Source organism: Aedes aegypti, chromosome 2 (assembly GCF_002204515.2).
Source record: "Aedes aegypti strain LVP_AGWG chromosome 2, AaegL5.0 Primary Assembly, whole genome shotgun sequence".
In the NCBI taxonomy this organism is placed as follows: domain Eukaryota; kingdom Metazoa; phylum Arthropoda; class Insecta; order Diptera; family Culicidae; genus Aedes; species Aedes aegypti.
In genome coordinates this window covers 146,286,920-146,311,636 of record NC_035108.1, presented here as the reverse complement: position 1 = coordinate 146,311,636, position 24,717 = coordinate 146,286,920, and the positions used below count along the sequence as shown (strand labels likewise).

The 24,717-nt window shown below is 37.6% G+C and overlaps 1 protein-coding gene and 2 long non-coding RNA genes across 3 annotated transcripts; 2 read left to right on the top strand and 1 right to left on the bottom strand.

The window, feature by feature from the left end:
* Positions 1 to 1,137: 1,137 nt before the first annotated feature.
* LOC5564250 (ankyrin repeat and MYND domain-containing protein 2) lies at positions 1,138 to 17,180 on the top strand. Its single transcript, XM_001648546.2, has 2 exons — positions 1,138 to 2,130; positions 16,435 to 17,180. The coding sequence occupies exons 1-2, from the start codon at positions 1,278 to 1,280 to the stop codon at positions 16,848 to 16,850; spliced, it is 1,269 nt and encodes a 422-aa protein (XP_001648596.1). The 5' UTR covers positions 1,138 to 1,277; the 3' UTR covers positions 16,851 to 17,180.
* On the bottom strand, positions 7,430 to 8,754 carry LOC110676095. The gene is made up of 4 exons (XR_002500067.1): positions 8,202 to 8,754; positions 8,088 to 8,138; positions 7,848 to 8,024; positions 7,430 to 7,716 (listed from the first exon to the last, which is right to left on the bottom strand). It is a non-coding gene; the product is annotated as an uncharacterized LOC110676095 (long non-coding RNA).
* On the top strand, positions 9,441 to 10,277 carry LOC110676096. Its single transcript, XR_002500068.1, has 2 exons — positions 9,441 to 9,867; positions 9,924 to 10,277. It is a non-coding gene; the product is annotated as an uncharacterized LOC110676096 (long non-coding RNA).
* Positions 17,181 to 24,717: the final 7,537 nt, after the last annotated feature.

Here is a 24,717-nt window from a genome sequence, read left to right as displayed (position 1 = left end):
ATTCTTACGATTTTTATGAACACAGCGCACTATTCACATATTAGCTGCAACGCACGAGGCCCGAGAAAACAATAATTATAAATAAATGTTGGTCTTGATTTCTACCGGATACATAATAAATTCTTCCCTGCCTGCTGATTTTTATTTTACAGGGGAAGATAGAAAAGCTCGTTGCACCATATTATTGAATGAGCTCCTCCCAAATGTGGCGCTAGAAGAAACGTAAATAAATGGGCCCGCCAGCAAGTTATCATAACTGGTAAGGGCTTATTCACAAATTTCATAACGCTAAAATTGGCCATTTTCGACACCCACCCACCCCCTTGTAACGCTTTTTGTATGAACATTTTACAAATTTTGTATGAGCCGCCCCCTTCAGCGCCACCTGACACCCACCCACCCCCTTCAGCGTTATGAAATTTGTGAATGGGCCCTAAACAAACAAAAAACATATGATTCGAAGCGTCTCATAAAATGGCTTATACGTTACCCTATTCTTTGGACTGCGAAGAACAACCCCGCTTATAAGCTTATAAGCAAAGACAAATTAAAGACCCCCATGTCCAAAGACAAATTAAAGACCCCCATGTCCCTTGCAGTTGCTCAAAATTTTATGGCTCATAAGGTAATCTAGAATGCCGTTCAAAGTGTACTGCGATCTGTCAAACTTGGGTACCTTTTGCACTGCCGAGGGACCAAATGCAGTACTAGAAGTGGTACCCAATCTGAGCCCGAGTGTGACGGACCTGCCCATGTCCCTTGCAGTTGCTCAAAATTTTATGGCTCATAAGGTAATCTAGAATGCCGTTCAAAGTGTACTGCGATCTGTCAAACTTGGGTACCTTTTGCACTGCCGAGGGACCAAATGCAGTACTAGAAGTGGTACCCAATCTGAGCCCGAGTGTGACGGACCTGTTATAAGTCTTATAAGACACTGACTCGATTTGATGCAATCGCGCACTTTTATTAGCGTTCCCGCACTTGTAAAAACTTCTGCGATAGTCCAGTCAAAGACAAATCCAGTGCTGAAAAAATGCGCAATACACAATAGCATACCGATTGGCCCTTTTCAAATGTTTGTTAATAGCACACAGCTCTACTGTTCTAGTACTTCTTTCGATTTTGACAGCTCTGCGCCTTTTCTGCCAGTTTTCTCTCGCGGAACGAGAAAAGCGCATGTTTACTTCGCGGTGGGTTGTAAATTTGGCTAAAATTTTCGGAAAATTCTTCAGATTCGAGGTGAATTTACTATTTAGTGATACCGGAATTTTGTGACCATGTCCTCAACCGAACCTACAGTGGAACCGACCACTCAAAACGAACCGGCACCGGCTGTGCCGAAAGTGATCCTCTCCGCCGACCAGAAGGAAATCTTTGATCGGATTTCCAAAAACGAAAACAGCGAGCTCAAGTTGCGTTTGGCCCGGTTCAAGCAGAGCGTAGATTTTGTGGACGAAAATGGCATGACTCCGCTGCAGCATGCGGCCTACAAGGGCAACAAGGAAGCAGTCCAGATGCTGCTGGATCAGGGAGCAGATGTTAACTCCGGGAAACACGAGTACAATTACACGGCGCTGCATTTCGGGGCCCTGTCCGGAAGTGTGGACGTTTGTATGAAATTGCTGCTGGCCGGCGCCAAGGCCGATGCGGTCAATACGATTGGCCGAACTGCGGCACAGATGGCGGCATTCGTGGCAAACCATCAGGTCGTGGCCACAATCAACAGCTTCGTTCCGATCAAGGACATTGAATGCTACACGAAGGTTCAGGGATCGCAAAAGGAACCATTGCTTCCGGTTGTCCATTTGGATGGCTTCCACAAGTTCATCATGCAAATCAACATCCATCCGGTGCGGATTGCCCTGAATCTGCAGAAATACGGTCTCTTCATCGAGGATTTGAAGCGCATCAGAAAGGTTCTGGATGAGATGATGGAACGGGAAATGAAGCGTCGGAACGAAATCAACGAAGTGCTGGCATTCAAGTATCATTATTTGGGCTATATGGTCAATGAGATCGCCAAGTGCAGGGACTATTTCCTGGCCCGGAAGGATAAAGCCGAGGGTAGCAATGGCAAGGATCAGAAGAGCGATTTTGTCGAGCTGTTTGCCAAACGGGTTCTGAAGCAAGGTAAGATCGATCACCTAAGGTGCTTCATATGTTGTTTTTATGAAAAAAGCCATCGAGATTTCTATCGTTTGTTTGTTTTTTAAGTAGTTCTACACCTAGTGGACCAATTACCTTTCAGACGAAATTGGGACCAGCTTTGGTCTTCGGTATTTTTTAAGTTCTTCGTGTGACCTCCGTGGAGCAGGTTCCAGATTAGTATGTAATGCAGCGGTGCTCATCCTGCGGCCCGCGGGCCGCATGTGGCCCTCTGAGCCCAAGAATGCGGCCCGCGGAACACTTTTGGAGAAAAGAAGAAAATTCTTATTCTACAATTACAAAAGCGCATAACATTTAGTAAGGACTTCCAATACTTCAAAAGAAATGGGGAAAAACTCGTACTGGTCATTATTATTTTTGTGTGATTTAATGCTGAAAAATATGAATATTTTCATAATAATTTAAAAAATCTGGATTTGATCTTGATTCTGAATTTGTTTCGTTCAAAAATAATTATTTTCAATGTTTGTATTCACAGGCAGAATCTTTCATAAAAATCAAAACAATTAATCTGCAAATCATTCTGATTCTTTCCAAAAAACAAAACCAATAACATTTGTCAACCCTTTCTCACAGTTTTGGTCGACATTTTTTCTGTCAAAATGGCGTTTTTAAATTAAGTTCTTGAGCAACAGTTGTTGCAAAGAAGCTAAACTGTTCAAAATATATATATTTTTTTAATCGAAATCAATTGTTTGTTTATTATTTATCGATGAATGCTACCATGAGAAAAAAAAGGTTAATGCGCAGGAGAAATTAACAGTGATAAGGAGAGTTTTGTTAATACATTTAAAAATAGCTGGGAAAGTCAATCAGTCCTTTTATTTTGTTTTATATGAAAAACACTCTTTTTTTTTTCATTATTTAAATCTCATTTGCATATTCTGAGTTTTGGGAATTTTGAATCATTAAATCAAGTGTGTGCATGAATGAGGCCAAATGTAACATAATCGATTTCTTTGCATCGATCTTCTCTTCTGCGAATAAAAGTGACAAGTTTCTTTGCCCTTTTTCACGCTAGTCAGCGAAGTAATCTTACGTCCTGAGATGGAAACATGCCGAAAAATATGAATCTTCTCTCCTTTATTCACAGAAGAGAAAATCTATAGAAAGAAATCTATCGTGCTACATTTTATGTGACACAAAAAATATAAACTGTTGGAAAAACGTTTACTTGGTATTATTGATGCGTAAGTTTTTCAGAACTTTTGTGAAATATATTTTTAACTAACATACGATCAGAAACTATCTAATTCAGCTGATTTATTGAGCTTATTGCCTGCGTCGAACTGCAAAAGCTTTGTGTGTAGTATTTTAAGTGTGCATCTTGAAAATGGTTTCCTGCGAGACGAGCAAATAAACAACGGTTAGCACTGGTAGAAAAAATTGTGTTCAAATTGAATGACCAAAATGTTGGAGACCGCACCTCTCAGATTCAAATATCCCAATGCGGCCCGCTGCGCTGATGAAAAATCACGATTTGGCCCGCAACGTGCTCCAGCTTGAGCACCACTGATGTAATGTAATGTACAACTTTGTTTGGCGACACGATTTCAAGCTTTTCCAATATTGCTTGTGCTGAGTTGCCGCCCAAGAATTTATCTGAAGCTTAACCCAGCAGCACTTCGAAATTGGAATACCGTGGCCCCATACTCTGCGCACTTAAGGCTTTTCAAATTTCAAACAGCTGTATTTAATTGAAAACAAAAAACAATATTCTGAAATTTTGGAAGCAAATACTTATTGATCTTATGTATAAGGAAAAAATATAAAAGCTTCACTAAGTAATGATTTTTATTGCAAATTTTTCTCAAGGGTGTCCGTGTTCCTAACTCTGCGCACTGATTTTTGCAATGCTCCTTATTCTGCACATTTAAGTTCCTAACTCTGCGCACTCGATAAATTCTTTATAACAGTTGAAGTGTTTAACTAATAGCATTACTAGCATTTATTTTTTATTTATTTGGTTCTACATCTTCAACACTTATGGTTGCACAGATTGTGACTTAATCTAGATTCTTATCCTACTAGCAAAAACATTTTTAGAGATATTCAGGTCAAATTTATCGGAAACATCATTAAATAATCTACAACTATCGTCAAAAGGGTAAAAAAAAAAGCGTACTGAGTGCGTCTAGTAGGAATCCACAAAATAGAATTTAAACTCCGAATTTCTCTTCATTTTCTTGCTTCATACGGCTTTACGTCCCCAGTGGAGCATGGAATGTCTCTAACACAAGTTTACTAAGTGAAGTGAATTTTATCTATAATTCAATTGAATGCCATTAAGTGCAACTCTCAAAACAATCGAAATCATCATATGATTTCCAAAACATGTAATTAACTTAGTTTTCTATAACCTAAACCAACATACAAAAAGGGTTCAAACTATGTCTTTTTTGCGTTCACCCTTGGCGTGTAAGGGAATATAAGCTTTGACTGTTTATGTATTTTCACTAGCAAATATAAAACAAAAAAAATTCTTTGGTTCGGTTCGGGTCCGGGTTTGGTATCAAATTATTGTCTCGATTCGGGTCGGATCCGGGTTTGAAGAAAATAAATAAGAACCTGGTGCTGGTTTGTTATATGTGAAACCCGAACATTTCTACTAAATACGAAGAATAGTTTAAGCGTAAGGGTATATCCATTCTTAATGTAGCGTTCATCACTCAATCGAAAAGTATCGCCGCTCTGTATAAGCGTGACGTAATTAATGAACGATTCCTATTGCAGATCAATAAAAGCACTTTATTGGCGTTTCTATGTTGCAAATGCGATTAAACCTCGATGTCCCATTACTCGATATTGACTCATGAAACTATACAAAAAATCAAAATTATTTTATTGCATGGTTAGGGAGCATTTAAAAATTACGTCCATCGTTCACGGGAAGGTGTAGTCTATGAAAATGTGACATGCATGTATTAGGTACTGTAAAAATCGCGACAGGGGATTGAGGGGACGGAGTGTAGAAATCCTTTAAATATGATGGAGATCATTTTTTAATCTTCCCTTACCATGATGGTCCCCTCAAACAATTTTCCAAAGCATTTCTATTCCATATCTCGATGGTGTCGACAAGTCGATGGTTCCCTTCAATATCGACCTCTGGAGGGTTGATTGTATGTTGAAAATAACGTTTTATAACTGCTGCGCATAGTAAGGAACATAGTTGAAAAATGGTTCCTTACTGTGGTACTTGTAGACTTGACAGATTGAATGATAATCATCATATTTTTGTTAGCATGGCCTACTTAGCTATAAACATAACTACCACATCTCCTTTTCTATAACGAGAGATGGTCTTGTTTGACATTGATTATTTTTTCAGCGATTCAGATCAATCCTGTGGCGGCTCTATTTCATGCACGTGAGAATGAACATTTATTGAGCATGTAGGTCTCTCTTTTTTATATTTTTTGGTTAGAAATCTTTTTCCTTCTACAAGAGATTTATTTACCATAGAAACTCGAATTTATATCCGGTTTTGACATTCGTATTCGTTTCTATCTCTTTGATGTTGCAGTCAAATTTTCAAATTTTCTTGTACGTTCCTTGAGTCCATTTTTGCCTTCTGATGGATTTTATTTCGCCCTCTAGGCATCTCCCTCCATTGAGGCGAGATATGCTTGCTTTCTCCGGAAGGATTTTCATCCTCCGTTAAGGGGGCAGGATCCGTCATCGATTTCGAAATTTTCAAAAGCAGTTTTTTCGTTCAAAATCAAGAAAATTTACAGGAAAATGTGTTCACTGTATTCTGTTCTCCAACCGAAACACAGTGAACACAGTTTCATCGAATAATGTTTAGTTTTGAACAGAAAAACTGCTTTTCAAGTTTCGATGATGACGATGATTACGATGACGGAGCGTTGATCGTTAAGGTGTTTCCCTTCATTGAGGCGAAACATTCTTGCCTTCTCCGGATGGATTTTCATCCACCGTTAAGGCGTCTCCCTCCTTTGAGGCGAGACTTGCTTGCCTTCTCCGGGTGGATTTTCATCCACCGCTAAGGCATCTCCCTCAATTGAGGCGAGACTTTTCTTTCTCCCTTGAATCTGATCCGATAAGATTCTATCTTTCGGAAAATCAGACGTTTACAGTTACCCTTTATAGATGCCTTGAGATCTATTCTGATCCAACTTCTGACTGGTTTATCCGTGGTTCTTGGATTCTTGCTCGTAGCCAATGTGGTACTTGTGGACTTGAAAGATTGAATGATAATCATCATTTTTTTTGATAGCATGGCCTACTTAGCTATAAACATAACTACCACACTTACTAGGCGCACTTAAGGCGAAGTAGGCCGTCATTGAAATTTGTACGCGTCGTTAATGATTGTTGCTAATTCATCTCACGATTTTAAATCAAAGAAAATCAGTTGGTTTTGCACTGATTCAGCTGAAAAAGTATCAGCATACTTTATGCATGTTAGCGCGTACAGTGATACTTTTTCAAGTCAATATAAACTGTCAAGACTGAGTTTTATCACTATGAAATGCAAGCTGAAAAGTCATCATTGGTGCAAAAACGAATGACGGGCTACTTAGCCTTAAGAAGAATAAGAAAATGGAGAGAAAATAAGTTGCACTTTATCAGTGATGATTGCTCGATAAATAAACTAGAGCCTACGTACTAAACATCGAAAATATCCCGCATGATCAATAACTATATTCATACTGTATCCCGTAGTGTGCACAACTATTTACAACAATATACCAGTAATTTCGTACAACATCCAAAATAACAATAAGTCGACACTACCGCAAACGGTTTTTACAATTTGGGGAACAGTAACCGGGAAAATAACAATATGGGGAATAGGCGGTTAAGTTATGTCACCATTTAAAAATGACGAATTTCTCGAACAAAATTTCTCGTTTACAGTTTGCCAAATTGTAGATATACTATCCACTTTTTTGTTTAGCCCACAGTAAGGCAAACAGTACTAGGACAGTTTTACCATAAATTTGGCTTGAATACGAATAATGTATGTGGTTTAGTTGGTTTATACTGCTTTATTGTATTTTAACCGTATGTGGATTTGTTCTGTTATACTTAAGCCATTTGATAAATAATGATTGATAAATAAATTCAATGGACAATGAAACAAGAAAATATGCGTAATGCTAATTATGCATATTTTCTGTTTTATTGTTTCATTTTCGTAATATAATAATAAATTCAGTCTTAATTGTATTGTAATTTTTAATATTTTTTTTTATTTATGCACATTTTTAGCGCCTTTAACTTATACTTCGTGTTCCAGTGCAATGATCTCACTCACGTTGGTCTGTTCATCATCGGGATGTACCACCTTTAACGTCTACAGAAACCCCAAAACCTGCCTTCTTCCTTTATGTCTCCCAAGTCTGTCGATTCCACTCTGTTGAAGTTATCTTCCACCGCCTTACCAATCGGCTATAGCAACCAATCAATATGAACCTCATCGGCGGTGTTTAGCCCCTGAAACGTTGAAATTAATATCCGTTCCGAAAGTTGGTGGAATCATTGTCTGGAAAAACTATCCTGAACTGCTTTATGATTTCTCCTCTAAAATTAAGACACAAACAAAACAAATAAAATATTAATACGATATAAAGTTAACATTCTAACAGCCAAGCAAAAAATGAAACAAAATTAATCCAATCAATCTCATCTTATTCAACGTCAAGGTTTCTTACCTCCGGAACTTTATTGCGTCGAATGAGCCACACCAAAAACATCACTGCTCAACTGCTGGAAGTTGCGAAACGGTCTAAAATCAAGTTCAGCGATTAATTTCCTGCTTTAAGGCCGTTGATGGACGTAATAATATTCCCACAAATTTTGTGGCATTGATGTATCGTGTTTCTGGAATTCTGAAAAGAACAAATGAAAATTTGTTAACTCTTATTCCAGCGAAAAATGAAAATTGAACTCACCTGAGGATATTTTGCAACAGCATGCTCAAATCAATTAATGTTCCGGCAGCCCTGAAAGCACAGACAATAAATTAAGTACGTTATTTAGACGCAATATTGGATGAATTATGTTACCAAGAAGTTCCGAAATTCTTTTCGAAGAAATGAAAAAAAATATAACAACGGACAGCAGTGAAAAATTTTCACCGGACTAGCCAAACGCACACAAGCGCCGCATAACCATTCCCCTTACGGTATGTTTAATCTGAAACCATAAAATTTTCAATGTTTGTGTGGCATCTATTCCAACTTTGTGAACAGTATGTAACCATGCTTGAATGTTATCCCAAAATGTTACAATCTGTGATACAACCCGCGTATGTTTTTATATAATTGATTTGTTCATAATTTTCAAATGTGGATTATATGGAACTAATTGATAACATCAAGCTGTACGTTAACCGGTAATGAAATAGTAGATGTAGGGTGGTATACAGTACATAACTGAAAAATATTTATAGTCAAACAAATAGGCTACAATAACGGAAACAGTTAACGTATGACTAATGTTTTACATATTGTTTGGACAACCTATGAAAGCGTTTTTAGATATGCGGGATATTCTCTTTAATTTGCTTCAAATAACTTAAGTGATGAGGTATTCCCTTAGCATTTTTGCTAACGGGCAATTTGGATGTTTTCCAATATTTTTAAAGCTATTTTATTTTTTTATAAAAGTAACAAACGTAAATTTGTCAAGAAAATACTTCGTGTGCTTTTTTATTACTATTGTAGCAATATATCTATATAAATAAAAATGGAATGATGTTTGTATGTCACGAAATGGCATTTGAACGGATCAAAGGATTTGCATAATTCTTCCACTGTTGTATTCGACAGGGGATGCGATGTGTTCGTGCGGGGAAAAAGTCTAGGAAAGTTTTCGGAATAGTCAGGAAAACGGGAGAAAATTAATCTACCGTTTTGCATGCAAGGTTTCATGACATTTTTGAACAGCCTTCTTGATGGCAAGACGAAGTTTGCCGGGACCACTAGTGAAAAATAAATTTTGAACAAAAATGTAAGTATTTTACCAGATTTTGGTGGATTTTGGTGAAAGTGCGCAGAGTTAGGAGCTGCGCAGAGTTAGGGGCCTTCACGGTAGCTGACTCAGGGCCAATAAAGTCATGCGTTGCTCCATCGCGAGCTACCTCATCAACCAATTCATCTCCAGCAATGGAAGAATGGCCAGGTACCCATACAAGGTTTACAGAGTTGACTGAATTCAGTTCCTCAATTTGAGTTCGACATGCGATAATAAGCTGTGACCTTGAGTTGGCCGAAGTAAGAGCTTTTATAGCATCCTGAATATCTGAACAGAAGTATATGATTTTACCCATTACGCGCTGTTGAAGTGCTGAGCAAATATTTCTGCCTAAAAGCCGCATAAATATTTACCGTATGCGAAGAGTTATAAACATAACGCAACCATAATCACTACTGTTACCCATACGCGATATTTTCCCAGTAATGTCTATGAGCAATGAAAAAACTGTATCATGGCCATTGTTTTCGTGGTTCCTATATCTTTTATTTTCTCCGAACGGTATAACCGTTTCCCTACTGAGCAACCATATGTGAATATTCTTCCACCATACAAACTGTAGTACACTGCCCTGGGATGGGTTTGTTTATTTTGTTGCAGCTAATTTTCGACCGCACAACGCAGTTTTGGTTTTGTTAAGAAACACCGTAATAATATTCGTGTTTCTGATGCTGACGCTTCAGTTCATATTCCCCGGTAAGTTAATTAAATATCATTAAAGTGATGCGAATAAAATAAATCGTAATTCACAGCTCTACGCTTATTCCAGAGTGCAGCATCATGTGGAGCTGAAATGCAAGAGAGCTACCGCTTCGGAATCAGCGTGCCGGAGGTTTTGATTTCCATTGTTCCAGATGGATATAAGATCACCTGCTCCACGATTTCCATTGGGAAGCAGAAATAAGGAAAGCTTTGATGTGCTTATCGAAGTAAACGATTCGTCCGTGACTGATTTGTTTAATTTCATACTGATACGGAAATATGAAACCCAAGTATAACGGATAATGGATGCGGTCGTGGTGTGCGAGAAGATGAGCTTACAGGCAACAGTAAATTCCAAATACAAAAATGTGAATAAATTAAATACTTAAAAATGTTATCTTAAACTAGTATTTGTTTCAATTATGAACATACAAAATAACTTTTTTTGGCTTCAACCATAACCCCATACTGTACTGCTCTGCGGTTAAACATTACCCCAACTGTTGCATAAATGTCTCGGTAGCGATATTTTCAACCGTACTGAATATGTTCCTATTGTGGTTAGCTCTGAATATTCGTATGGAAAGTTGCCGGTTTTGGAACGGTAAACATTCTTAACAACCCGTTACTGTTCGATTCGTGAAAACTTCAAATAGAATGGTCGAAACTTTACCCCACTATGGTTTGATTATGGTTGATAGAACCATTTCGAATATGGTAAAATAAGGACCATAAACCATTTTCCGTGGTGTTGTGATACGGTTTGGATTTATGCTGGAAAACGGTGCAGTTTGTTTCTACCAAGTGAGTTAAACTGATGCAGCCTTAGCTTACGATAATATACACCTGCACCAGCTCTACCTTCAAGAAGGGAGCCATCAGTGTAACATACTATGTTGTTTGATATACTTCTTGCCAAATAGCTAGACGTCCACTCTTCCCGTGAAGGGAATTGTGTGGTAAATGTATTCCTGTAAGGAAAGTGACTAGCAATTGTGAGATCACTTGGAGCAAGGACAATTTTGTACCAATTCACCAAAAGTGGAAACAACGAAGTGTGTGTAGATCTACGATTCACTGGATTTTTCTCCAGTAGATCCAGTACCCATAAACGGTAAGAGCAAGAAAGTGTTTCTTGTTTAAGATGTATGTAGGGTCAGGCGGGGCAAGATGAGCACCCTAAGGATAAGCGCGATTTAAGCCTACTTAAACGTTATTATTTTGGTAAAATTGGTAACCATCCTTATCTTTTACATTATTACTTTGACCTCCAACCATTAAAAGTTTTAAAAAGTGATAAATAGTTCTCCAAATAACACTTTTAAAAATAGCTTTTTTATCATCGGTCAAAATAACTGCGGGGCAAGATGGACACCCCCATAAAAAGATGAAATTTACTAAAGAAAACTATTATTTTTCAATGCTTGCAATATCCCAAGATGTTATCTTTAACATCTGATAATATTTATCTTCAACTAGCTTAGTTTTTAAAACTTTTATCAGAAAATAAATAACTTTTCATAAATTGATAAGATTTTACTTAAAAAACGATTAAATTTGTTGTTTGTTTGTATATTTTTTAGAAAAATTGTTTTGTGCAAAGAAGATACCGTAAGTCAAGCTCACAGCTAAATGTGGTTCTATAATTTCATACTTTTACTTAATTTTGAGCATGGTGCTCATCTTGCCCCAAGGGTGTAAATTTATTAATATAATCAAAACAATTGAAATATTTTTCAAATTTGATAAAAAGTTTTGCTCCTGATTATCTACAGAAGATTATTCTATAACTATACGGCCAAAAACGTATGAATTAATTTGTTTACGCAACAAAAATATCACTTTTAAATGAACAAATCTTATATGAAAAGGTAAATTTTTGGACTTCTATGTATTTTGGACAATATTTACGTTGTGCTGTTGATTTTTTAGCTGAAATTTATGGCCATCATATCAATTTAATGATATTCATCAGAACCCCAAATAATGTATTGAAAAAAATCGGTAGAAACGACACAAACTAGGGGTGCCCATCTTGCCCCGGGTGCTCATCTTGCCCCACATTCCCCTATAGTGGTGCAACGTCTAAAAGAGCCTCGAGCGCTGCTGTGGGAGTTGTAGAGAACGCAGACATCGCCGCAGATGGCCCAATTTGGATTGGATTGTGCTCACTTCGTCCTTTTGCCACCACACCAGACATGCCAATATTGGTCGAACAACTATTGTGTAATTCCATTTGATATACTTGGGTTTGTGGCCCCAGGTTTTACCCTTTGGTAACCTTTGTTCGCCGGCATTGACCGAAGGCCATACAAGCTTTTTTGACTCTGAAATAAATGTGAAGTGTCCAGGAAAGTTTGGAACCTAGAACGACTATTTTGTTCAGCCGACTGACTTCGCTCAAACTGGAAACATTTGTACAAAGGGTTTTCCAGCCGGATCGTTCAGCAGAACGAAGAGCCTTCTTGTAAGCCTTGCGAGCCGACTTGAACGACTCTGATCCAGCTGAACGGCGTCTGTTCCAACTCCTTCTACATTGTTTCCTAAGTCTAGTCAGATCGGAATTCCACCATGGGGTCTCTCTTGTAGTCTTTACAGACCGCAGAGGACATGCTTCTTCAAAAGCTTCCATAATGTAGAATGTTGTAGTATCAACGGCATCATCCAGATCATTTGGATTTTCAATGGACGGAGAATATCCATGAAATTTGGTCGCAACCAATTCAATATAGAGTTCCCAGTTTGTTGACCGGGGATTCCTGAAACGCAAAGTCTGCGCAGTTACATTTGAATGTTCAAAGAAGATGTAGCGATGATCAGATAATGATTCCTCATTTGATACATGCCAATTCGTCAACACGTGACTGATTCTATTCGAGCAGAGCGTTATGTTTAACACTTCTTCTCTAGTAGATACCATGAAGATTGGGCGATTGCCTATGTTAAGTAATCCAAGATCTGTACTACCTAAGTATTCCATCAGACTGGAGCCTCGCAAATTGATATCTGAGCTGCCCCAGATGATGTGATGAGAATTGGCATCACTGCCCACAATCAGCGGAAGGTCTTTTGTTGCGCAGTATACTACAACTCGTTTGAAATCATCCGTTGGGGATGGTTCATCATGTGGTAAATATACCGAACAATAGACGTATTTACTATTGAGGTCACCAACAGAAACATCGATTGTGACAGCACATACATCTATGGTAGTTAACTCAGAAAATAATGTGGCAACTATTGCGTTATTAACGAGCACACATGCGTGGGGCATGGAGCGCGAGTTTGCCACATAAAGTTTACTGAAAGTAGCAAAAACTGGGTTCGCAAGGTTACCTAGATAGAAGTTCCCCCTACGAAAGTAAGGTTCTTGAACTAGCGCCACTTGGGATGTATTATTTTGCATGAGTTTGCAAAGATTGTTCGTTGCTGTTGTTTCATGCCGAAGATTGATCTGAGCTGTCCTAACCGTTGCCACAATCCAGGCAGGATTAAGCTTTTTGCAATCTCAGCACGAAAAAGACCTGCAGCGAAAAAAACAGATCGATATCTGTTAGGGCACAGGCCGTTATATTTGTAATTACCCTAATGGAACTCAGACACTCAATCTCAACTTCAACTTCATACAAAGCGGAGAAGTGTAACGTAGATGTTAAGCTCATTCTGTCTAGCACTTAACTCTCACTACCGATCACCAGTATCGGCAGTTCGAACTCAATGCAATTGAATAAATCCGTTCAAACAGTGCACATGTGATCCTCTATCGCTCGCAAAAATCGTCCGAGTACCCTCAGTGCAGTGAAAATCACCTATCACTAGAAATTCGTCGCGTTTTAGTTTTCGGTGCTAAAATCATCCTCCAAAGGTCACATTACGCCGCGAGTGAAACACGAATCCGGAGAACCAGCTCTGAACAATATCTATGAAAGTCGCCAAATCCGAAAAGCACACAATATACAGTACTGGACAGAATAAAGAACGCATTGGCCGTTTTTCCATACAAAATGATCAAGTTTGGAGTCTTATATCTCGGTTTCTAGTTGTCCGATTGACCTGAAATTTTCACCGCCACTTGAAAGTAACCTCAAATTTGCTAGGCTAGAAATTCATAGTTTTTCATTTACGAACTTTTAAGTTGTCGCAAATCTCAAATTTGGATAAAAATGACAAAATTTTAAAGTAAAAGTAATTTTTAAATAAAAATATTTAGAGCAATATGTCCTTCTGCAAAAATGTACAATTTGATAAGACACACAAGTTTGCAGAACATCATTTTTCGGTAAAACTGATTGTTTTCGAAATATTTTCAAAATTAAATTTTGCAATTTTTTGCAAATTGAGAGATTTTTAATAATTTATACTGCTTCGCGACTAAAAATGGGTGAACCAACGTGCGAAGTTCGGTTTTTGACCAACTTCGCCGCGTCGCAGCTCGATTCTCAATAGTGCGCATAATGCACACGGCGGAGGGCATAGATGCGCTCTATAGCGAAGCGACTCGCGACGCGGCGAAGTTGGTCAAAAATCGAACTTCGCACGTTGGTTTACCCATTTTTAGTCGCGAAGCAGTATAAAAGATTGTGTTTCAAATGCAGTGATATTTTAACTGAGTGAAATCTATGTTATATATAGGCTGTGGTGAAAATTTCAGATCAATCGGACCACTAAAAGCGGAGGTTCAGATCTCCAAACTTGACCATTTTGTATGGAAAAACGGCCAATGCGTACTTTATTCTGTCCAGTACTGTATGTAGGTATAGTGTAAAACGCATAATGCGAAACAATATAGGTGATAATTTATATTAAAAAGCCACATATTCATAATACCACCGTTATTTAGCCTCAGATTAGAGACTGAAGAAGGGCAGCCGATTATCTCGGAGAAACACAAGGTCACCTGCTCCATTGCTCCGGGTAGCACAGGAAGGGCATAATACTGTAGAGGGCGCCCTGGTACTCCACAGGCTCCGTTTGCGGTTAAGTTTTATTTAGACCCCCCTAACCATTCATTCTTAGGCACGGTAAGCTTAAAGCCGCATGAGTTAGGGGTCACCTGTGAGGTGGACTTTTACCACTGGATCAGGCAATCCGTAGTGTTTCTTTGCCAATTGAAATAATCGCTATCGACACTACGAGGCTATCTAGGCTGCTCGGGAAAGGGAGGTAAATATCATTAATTCCTGACGTGCCCAAGCAGCCACAAAAATATATATGGGTAGATTATTATAATACGTGAAAATATTGAATTTCAAATAACCAGAAAAAATAAGACTTTTGTCGTCTAACAATATTTTAGCCTAACTTCTGATTCTTAGCCAATATTTCAAGTCTTTTAGCACATATCAAGAAAAAAAATCATCAACATTTGTTATACCTAGTGCTTTACATGACTTAAGCAATTTTTACAAGTTGGGCAAGATGAGCACTCCTCATAGAAATAACAAAATTATTTCGATATAGTTCAAATACGCTTAGCAAAGCTAGGCCTAGTTGCTTTAGTTTTATTGTTTCTGTTGGAAAGCTTGTATTCATAAAATAGATAGGGTCAGGCGGGGCAAGATGAGCACCCTAAGGATAAGCGCGATTTAAGCCTACTTAAACGTAATTATTTTGGTAAAATTGGTAACCATCCTTATCTTTTACATTATTACTTTGACCTCCAACCATTAAAAGTTTTAAAATGTGATAAATAGTTTTCCAAATAACACTTTTAAAAATAGCTTTTTTATCATCGGTCAAAATAACTGCGGGGCAAGATGGACACCCCCATAAAAAGATGAAATTTACTAAAGAAAACTATTATTATTCAATGCTTGCAATATCCCAAGATATTATCTTTAATATCTGATAATATTTATCTTCAACTAGCTTAGTTTTTAAAACTTTTATCAGACAATAAATAACTTTTCATAAATTGCTAAGATTTTACTTAAAAAACGATTAAATTTGTTGTTTGTTTGTATATTTTTTAGAAAAATTGTTTTGTGCAAAGAAGATACAAGATACCGTAAGTCAAGCTCACAGCTAAATGTGGTTCTATAATTTCACACTTTTACTTAATTTTGAACATGGTGCTCATCTTGCCCCAAGGCTGTAAATTTATTAATATAATCAAAACAATTGAAATATTTTTTAAATATGATAAAAAGTTTTGCTCCTGATTATCTACAGAAGATTATTCTATAACTATACGGCCAAAAACGTATGAATTAGTTTGCTTACGCAACGAAAATATCACTTTTAAATGAACAAATCTTATATGAAAAGGCTAATTTTTGGACTTCTATGTATTTTGGACAATATTTACGTTGTGCTGTTGATTTTTTAGCTGAAATTTATGGCCATCATATCAATTTAATGATATTCATCAGAAACCCAAATAATGTATTTAAAAAAAATCGGTAGGAACGACACAAACTAGGGGTGCCCATCTTGCCCCGGGTGCTCATCTTGCCCCACATTCCCCTAGTTGTTTCACATTGCAATGTATAATGTGTCGCCGTGTCATAATTGTGAAAGTACCTTCATAGATGTTTAACTTACTGTTCTCACCCATTGCAGGCAAAGATGGTTCCCTGGAGTACGTGGAGGCAACGATACGGGAATGCGTACGAGAATTCCCGTTCCGAGAGTGCACCGTTTTCCGGCAGGTTGTAACGCAGCTGGCCAGCAAAGAGAACCCCGCCAGTGCCCTGGAGATTATCAAAGCGGCCATCAATGGGCAGCGTGGCTTCCAGGATACAATTTCACTGTGCAGCTCGTGTGGCGAGGAGAAACCGGACAAAAAGTGTTCCAAGTGCAAGGAGGTGCAATACTGTGACCGCGAGTGCCAACGATTGCACTGGTTTATGCACAAGAAGGTTTGCGCTCGGCCATCGTCCACCACGGCCCAAGGGGGCCCTCCGGCCAAGGATGCCAAGAAGGACATCGATTCGGCGGAAATTAGCGAGCAGCTGCAGAAATTGGTAGCGAGCTAAGCTAGAGAATCGCCGGAACAAATGAAATAAACTTTATACGATTTAGTCAGTGTGTGTCTCAACAAGAGTGGAACCAATTTTAAAAAACCTATGTCGCGCGAGGATCAAGTTGATGAGGTAGTAGCAAGTTTTTTTTTCGAAATACTGAAAATGCTTACCATAGAAACAAAAAACTTAGTTACAAAATCAATTCAACCAGTAATAGATAAAACAATGTGCAGGAAAATCAATTACGACTATCTGCGTGACAGTCAATCCTTCTTTACAACTAAGAATATCGTATGTGTCATTTGCTATCTCTTGGATGTCAATAAATTAGTTTGAAAAATAGTTGTTTTCTTTTGCGTTCCATCTACAAAATTATTTGGGTTTCTTTCCATGTGATTGAAAAAAATATAGTTACTGTAGGTATTTTAGAAAAATTAATGATCGGTCCAAAATACATCGTTTACCCTAACGACCTTAATATTTGAAATTTAGGTGCAAAAATTGCCAATTTTTACAACACGTCTTATATTAAATTTGCAGGGATCAAAATATTTTTTGTTATTTCAGTCATTTTTCGATAGATGTTCTGTTGCCCCTTTTTTATTAAAAATTCAAGAATAAACAAAGGATTTTTCGAAGCTTGAGAAAATTCTGTTTCTGTAGAAATTTGTAAGAGTGCGCTTTACTGTTTTTATGATTGCATAACTGTGAGGCGCATTATATTTTTTTGTACTAGAATGCTCGCACTGTAAATGTTTTCTACACAGGTTCTGAACTCTTCATGAAAAATTTTAAAATATTGAACTAATTTTTGCGTGACTTAAGGATTACACCGAGTTGTAAAAGTCTGTTCCAGATGGCTGTTTTTGAAAAAAAAAACTTGCTTGGAAAGCATATTTAGGGTAACGCATAAATTTTGGCTATGGGACAAACACCCTAATTTCTGGTGTAATTGTAACTTTATTTGAGCTCTCTGAATTGGAATATGCTTCTCTTTAATGAATGTTCGAATCCTCTGAGCAGAATCTCAAATAGAGAAACTTAAAAATAGATGGAGTACCGTGTACCTTTTAATTCCGCTCCTAAATGCTTATCTTTGACAGATATGCGTATTTCGACTACCACTTGCAGTCTTCTTCAGTGTCAGTTACTCGTATCCACTCACTTTTTTCTCTATGGAATATGCTTGCTAATGCAATTGTACAATGGTAATAATAAAATTATTTTATGAATACTTTAATATAAAATGAGCAAATTTGTTGGTACCGTAAAACGGGGTAACTTTTGATAATGCGGGTAATTTTGATAGTGTGAGACCCACAACATATTAATCGAAATTACGAAGTTTCTGTTAATCAGCTAAGCAAAAGAAATGCAAAAGTAGCTAGTATTAGTATGACACTTCATGTCAAAGCTATCTGCTTTGGATTCAAGTGCATTTGAGAATTTGTTTGCAAATATTAATAATTTATAGGTTTTTAGCATTTTTGCAACGCTTACAAACAATCTGTTCTACGATCACTATCCAATCAAGTCATAATGAGTTCGTCACTTTCCCTTGACAGCCTAGTTATAGTAGAACATGAATTCGGTTTCAAATCTCTTACCGAAAACCATTTTCACAAACTGGGACCAGTTTATAATCTAAGTCAGAAATTTTTATATATCGTTAAACGCCTAGAGGTATGCAAAGCCCTATAAATGTTCCGTAATTCATTCAATAGGGCGATATTCAAAACTGAAAAGGCAAAAGATGGCTCTTTTTCAGTGGTAGTAAACACGAAATCCTGAAGCAAAGAAAGCACCACGGAAGATGAACTAAACACAAAAAGTTATGTATTCACTTTGCACTTGATTTCTAATCACTACTTTTTTGATCCAGTTTCCAAATTGCAAGTAATTTACGTTTTTCATTATTTTCCATACGTTTTGACCAAGGGTGGAACTGGCGGCTCTTTACTGCTACCCCTACGTGTCGCTGGTTCTAAAAAGTAAACAACCATACAAAATTCCGACCAAACAATGGTGAAGGCGTAATCGATTTTCTAGAAAACATCCATTTTGGGAATTACGCCGAATTTGCTGATTAAATTGCCAACAGCGCACTGCAGTAGCACGTAGCAAATAACTGCTTGCAAACAATATCTTTCAAGCGCATTGATTACCTGTAATTTTGCGAACAATATATTTTACTTTTCCGCGTTAAGCCTTAAAACTGGTTCTGGACTTAGGTTGGCGGCTTTTCAATTTTACTCCCATTTGACAGCCGCCCTCCACCCTTGATCGCGCTACGCTGGATTCTCAAGTTTCTCAAACTTTCAACACAAGCGCATGGAAGAATGGTAGTCGGAGAACTGTCAAAACCAAGGGTGGAGGGCGGCTGTCAAATGGGAGTAAAATTGAAAAGCCGCCAACCTAAGTCCAGAACCAGTTTTAAGGCTTAACGCGGAAAAGTAAAATATATTGTTCGCAAAATTACAGGTAATCAATGCGCTTGAAAGATATTGTTTGCAAGCAGTTATTTGCTACGTGCTACTGCAGTGCGCTGTTGGCAATTTAATCAGCAAATTCGGCGTAATTCCCAAAATGGATGTTTTCTAGAAAATCGATTACGCCTTCACCATTGTTTGGTCGGAATTTTGTATGGTTGTTTACTTTTTAGAACCAGCGACACGTAGGGGTAGCAGTAAAGAGCCGCCAGTTCCACCCTTGAGCGCGATCAGTGAGAGGGATACAAACAACAGTGTCGTCGCACGGCGGCCAGTGGAAGAAACTGAATGTTCGAAAGGTTGTTGCCTGTACTTTTTGCCGCTGGCGCCAACTGTTAGCGTTTAAGAACGAAATAAACAGTCGTTACCCTATTGTTTTCGATTTATACTCCATTATCAAAGTTACCCCAAAACAGAAAACCGACTTTCGATTATATGTAAAATAATATATCCATTCAGAATAAATCTTTTGGCAATCTATCAAGTGCAATCGATAGCTAGGATGTCAGTACTTGTTTTAAAAATATAAATTGTAATTCTTTGAAACAGAATACATAAACATTGAATCTTTCTTCGAAAAAACTATCAAAGTTATCCCGTTTTACGTTACTGATAATTGTTTAGTAATCTACATTTCCGTAATTCATCTTATTACCAGTATTTAACAGTCCTTGTTGAGTTAGTGCCCATAAGTGTTGTTCTGGCTTCAAGTGTAGTCTCGGGATGGCAAACTCCGAGCCTTCAACATATGGTAGCTAAAATACAGTGGGGATTTGCTTGTTGGAGCTTTGTTACATGGAATGACTCGACTGGTTGGATGTTCACTGAGAGGAAAATGTTTCAACTAAAAAGCATAGGCCCGGATTTGGGGGGGTGCCAAGGGGGCAAATGCCCCGGGCCCCCCGATTAAGGGGCCCCCGAGGAATCAAGATTAAGAACAAAAAAATGAAATACCTTTTTTATATTTTCTCTTTAGACATTTGAACATAGAATTCAAACGTTTAACTCAACTTTCCAATACTTGAGTAAATATTTTTTCTTCACCTGAATCTCACAGTATGGTTTGGTCAATAATTATTCTTCAATATGTTACAAGAAAACACGAGTGTTAAGCCAAAGTCTTCAAAATTCTTCTCTAATTAGTTTTTAAAAAATATTGGAAATAAAAATACGCTTAAAGTTTTTGCAAGATCTTACACAATACGGCTAAACCTGTAAAGCACTGCTCAATTTAAAGAGTTGTGTTCCTATTAGAATTTTAAAATTTAAACATATTTGTTTATTGTTTATTGTTTATTATGATCAAATCCAACTGACCCAATTGTGGTCTCATTGAATTCCTTAAAGCTAAAATACATCACTTAGACAACGAGCATATAGAAATTAACCAATCATAATTAAACAACATACAGTCATATCATCATACAGTCATCATATACATAAATAACAACATTGATCATCTAATTTTTTTCAGAATAAAAACAAAAACCAATGCAATTGAAGGCGTGAGTTCCATCTTTCCTCCTAAAACCTCAATCCGTCCCAATGTGCAATGAATAAAGTAACAATCACAAAATAGATGCCTCAAAGACGTGCTCATTCTTAAACATTTTAATCAATTAGCGGAGTTTCCAAGTGTCATTTGAACGGTTTACAAACTCTCGAAACTAATTTCCTTTTGGCCAAGTAGATTTTTTCAGTGCTAACGGTTTCAGCTTCGAGTTCAACATAATCTTGAATGAAATGTGATCAATCGTAGTGTTTCTCCAATTCGGTAATAGCTTCACTACATCTATACTCTAATAGACTAATATCTTCTTCAGTAGCATTCCTGTCAATGTTCGACAAATACAAAGAAAACTTGTCACTATCACTCATGGTTTGTTGTGATGAGCAGCTAGCAATCTCGTTAGTACCTTCATGAAGATTAGGCGATGAGACGGGCGTTGAATGTTGGCATGGGATATTTGAATCTGGATTCCGAACAACCACAGCAAGAGTGTGCACAATTTCACCAACTGTTTTCTTCAAAGCGTTGATCTCATCCTCAATTGCACAGGACGGCTCGGTTGTAGTGGCGACATCAACATGTGTACGCTCTCTCATTTTGCAAAACAAAACCATGCATGCATCACAAATCCATACTATATTGCTAGATAGTGCACAGAGATCATCTTCAGTAACACAAACACAGCCTGCATGGAACGATTTCGCACATTTTCCTTCGCATACTGTATTGCGGCGCTCATTTTAAATCCACATCCAGCGGCGGCGGTAACGCGCAGAAGATATGCGCGCAATTCAAACGCAACGTCAAAATTCAAGTAGGCTTGGATTTTTTCGTTCTTCAAGGACGCAAATGTTTCAAATTTGCTAAATCTGAATCATTTGGTGATTTTCATTATCAGTGCGACGGTATATCGACATTTTCAGATAATCGCATTACGTGGATTTATCTTGCAGAGCACAATATAGAGGTCACTATCCATACTGATGGTAAGAGAGCATTTCCCACAATTCCTCTCCATTGTTCACAAGTCGAATGACCAACGTAGGTAATAAATGTTCTTACACTTGATTAACGTATGTTAATACAACGTTTAGAATAAAACATGCACCGTTCGACAAGCATAAAGTTCGGTAAGATTTTACCAAGAATTACAGATTTTACGAACGATTTTTATCAGGAATTTCACGTTTAAAAACAGAGCCAAACATCGACGATGGAATGGAACATAGCGACAACTGCGAAATGGAGGAGAGTTCAAATCTATTCTATTTGCAATTCTATTAGAAACTTGAAGTGTAAGGAAAATTCTTTTGTGACGCGGTAGTCAGTGTTTTTAAATACTTTTCTATTTTGTATGCCACAGTTCATAAAATATTCTTTGAATTCAGCAAAGGCTTAGCATTGTATATAATATATATAATATACAGCACTGGCAAGAAAAAAGTGCATAAAGGCTGAGTTTCATACAAAATGTTCAAATTTAAGGAACTGTATAACAGCTTCTATCGAACCGATTGACCTGAAATTTGAATTACATCACATTAATAGCTTGATATTCGATTTATGGGTAATTAATAAAATTCTATTCAAGAGTTTGGAAGAAATTAAAAAATATAAACATTTTTTGAAAAAATACCATTAATTTTGAATTGGAGAATTTTTGAAATGTGAATATTTACAAGCAAGCAAGCTTCTGCCAATAGACCATTTCCGTGAAAAAAAATTATTGGCTTATATGCTTTCTGTCAATTTACTGAACAAACTTTCCTAAGGAACCGATATATTTTGGAGCCTTTAACTGTAAGAAAACAATGAAAAACTTGCGGCACGTTAGTGCACCCCTCGGTCCCCTACAATTTGTTTCACCTCGAAAAAAATGCAGACCCCTTTTTCCCCTATGGTTTTGCCACCACGCTGTGGTGAACTTACGATCAGCTGGCATGACCACATGATTTTTGTTTATGTTTTCATTCATCATAATGGGCTCCGTTGCGGTTTCGCTCCCTCTTTCCTTCACGGCTCCCGAAGTCTCCGTAATCCCCGCGGAAACCACCTTCATCGCTTCGGCCGGTTATGACCGCACCCGGCGAACACTACACGGTTCTGTAACGCAAGGATTGTAGTCGACAGATGCCTGGTCTCTCTGCTTTGTGCCGACGAGGATTGAAGGGATTGAATAAGCCGGAAGATTCCCGCCTAGAGACAGCAACAGCCGCTCAAAAATTCCTTGCGCGGCTGTTGCTGCCTCAAGGCGGAAATCTTCCGGATCAACAGCCAACAGATAGATTAAGGTATTTGCCGGCATGAATAGTAAAAAATAGCCTCTAATAGAACTAGCGGTACCGTAACTGCTGGGTGGATGAGAGATTTATTGTTAGAAGGTGGTTTTGAATTTTGAATCTGTGGAGGAAAATATGTTTTCCTAAAGGAAGACTTGAATCGGATTGGAGTTGGAAGTGTGATTCAAAACCGGTTTGCGCCAGTTCTAACCTGGTTTAAAAACGTTTGTATGCGTAGTTTCGGTGGCGCTCCTGTTTGGGGCGCCCTGACCGGGATCACGGTCAGTTTGAGCGCGCACCTGATTTGACGTTTGCAAATGTAAACAAGCATCCCAATGCAGGGGTGGAATCGAAAAACTGTTGCAAAATCACCACGCTGATACCCATAGGGTTGAACAAACTGTGCCGCATCTCGAATTATTTTTCAAAATGTGGTGAGTATCCATGTTTTCAAAAATTTGTAAGAAAATCGGGAGTGCATATAAACAAAATCTGAAAGCGTTAATATTCATTCAAAATGATTGTCTTTCGAAGAAAAATACAAAAACTGGGGGTTAGATCTGACGGAAATGGTCTATTTGTTAACTTAGATGAAATGAAAATTTTATAGAAGATTATACTTATAGGAAAATGTTTATTTTAAAAACAATCTTATTATCAAAATTTCGAATTTTTGTCAAACTGGGCGAATTTAAAGAACTTAGACACTTTTGCATAGAATTTGATGATTTATTCACAGATCTAATTTGAAGTTATTTCCAACATTCAGTTCAGCAGTTCAAATTTCAGGTCAATCGGTTTGCTAGAAGCAGAGATGCAGGTCTCCAAACTTGACCATTTTGTATAAAAAATCGGACTTTGTGTACTTTAATTTTACCAGTGCTGTAAATAGTTTCTTTTGTTCAACCAGAGACAAACTGGAAACTTATAGTAAATAGGAGCTTTGGAGAAAATCAGTTTTGAAGATTTTCAGCTATTTTTACTGCATTTTTTTTTTTTTTTTTTTTTCTGTTCGGATGCGCCACTGCGACCAGTATTTAGATCTATTGTGGCATTACCCGTATCCTTAGTGTATAGTGCATGTCGCATTACTCCATTTCCATTGATAGGTAATGAAGCATCGATTTCTGTACAGTTTTTGTTTTGATTCCTCAGATATTGATAAAAATCGACTATGATGAAAAGGTCCCGCTATTTACACCCTTCATAGAAATTTAAATGTCAGCGAAGGCGCGCCCCTTAGCAAACATAATCGATTAAATTTCTGAGAAACCAAATCGGTTCTACTGATATTTGACCATGCAACGGAACTCTAATCACATCTTTGTTTCGCTTTTAGTTTAGTCCCAGAAAAATACTAGAAAAAAGGGGCTTTATGCTAGCAGCAAAACCGAGTCAAGCAAGAAAATTTGTTTAGTAATCAGAATTCACGTGAGTCCTTGAATTACCAGTACTTACAGTCCTTGTTGAGTTAATACTCATGATTGTTATCCTGGCTTCAAGTGTAGTCTCGGGACTGACCAACTCCGAGTCTTTAACCATCTGCTAGGTAAAATAGATTAATTTTCAGAAACTGTTGCCAGTAACAAGGACTTTGTACC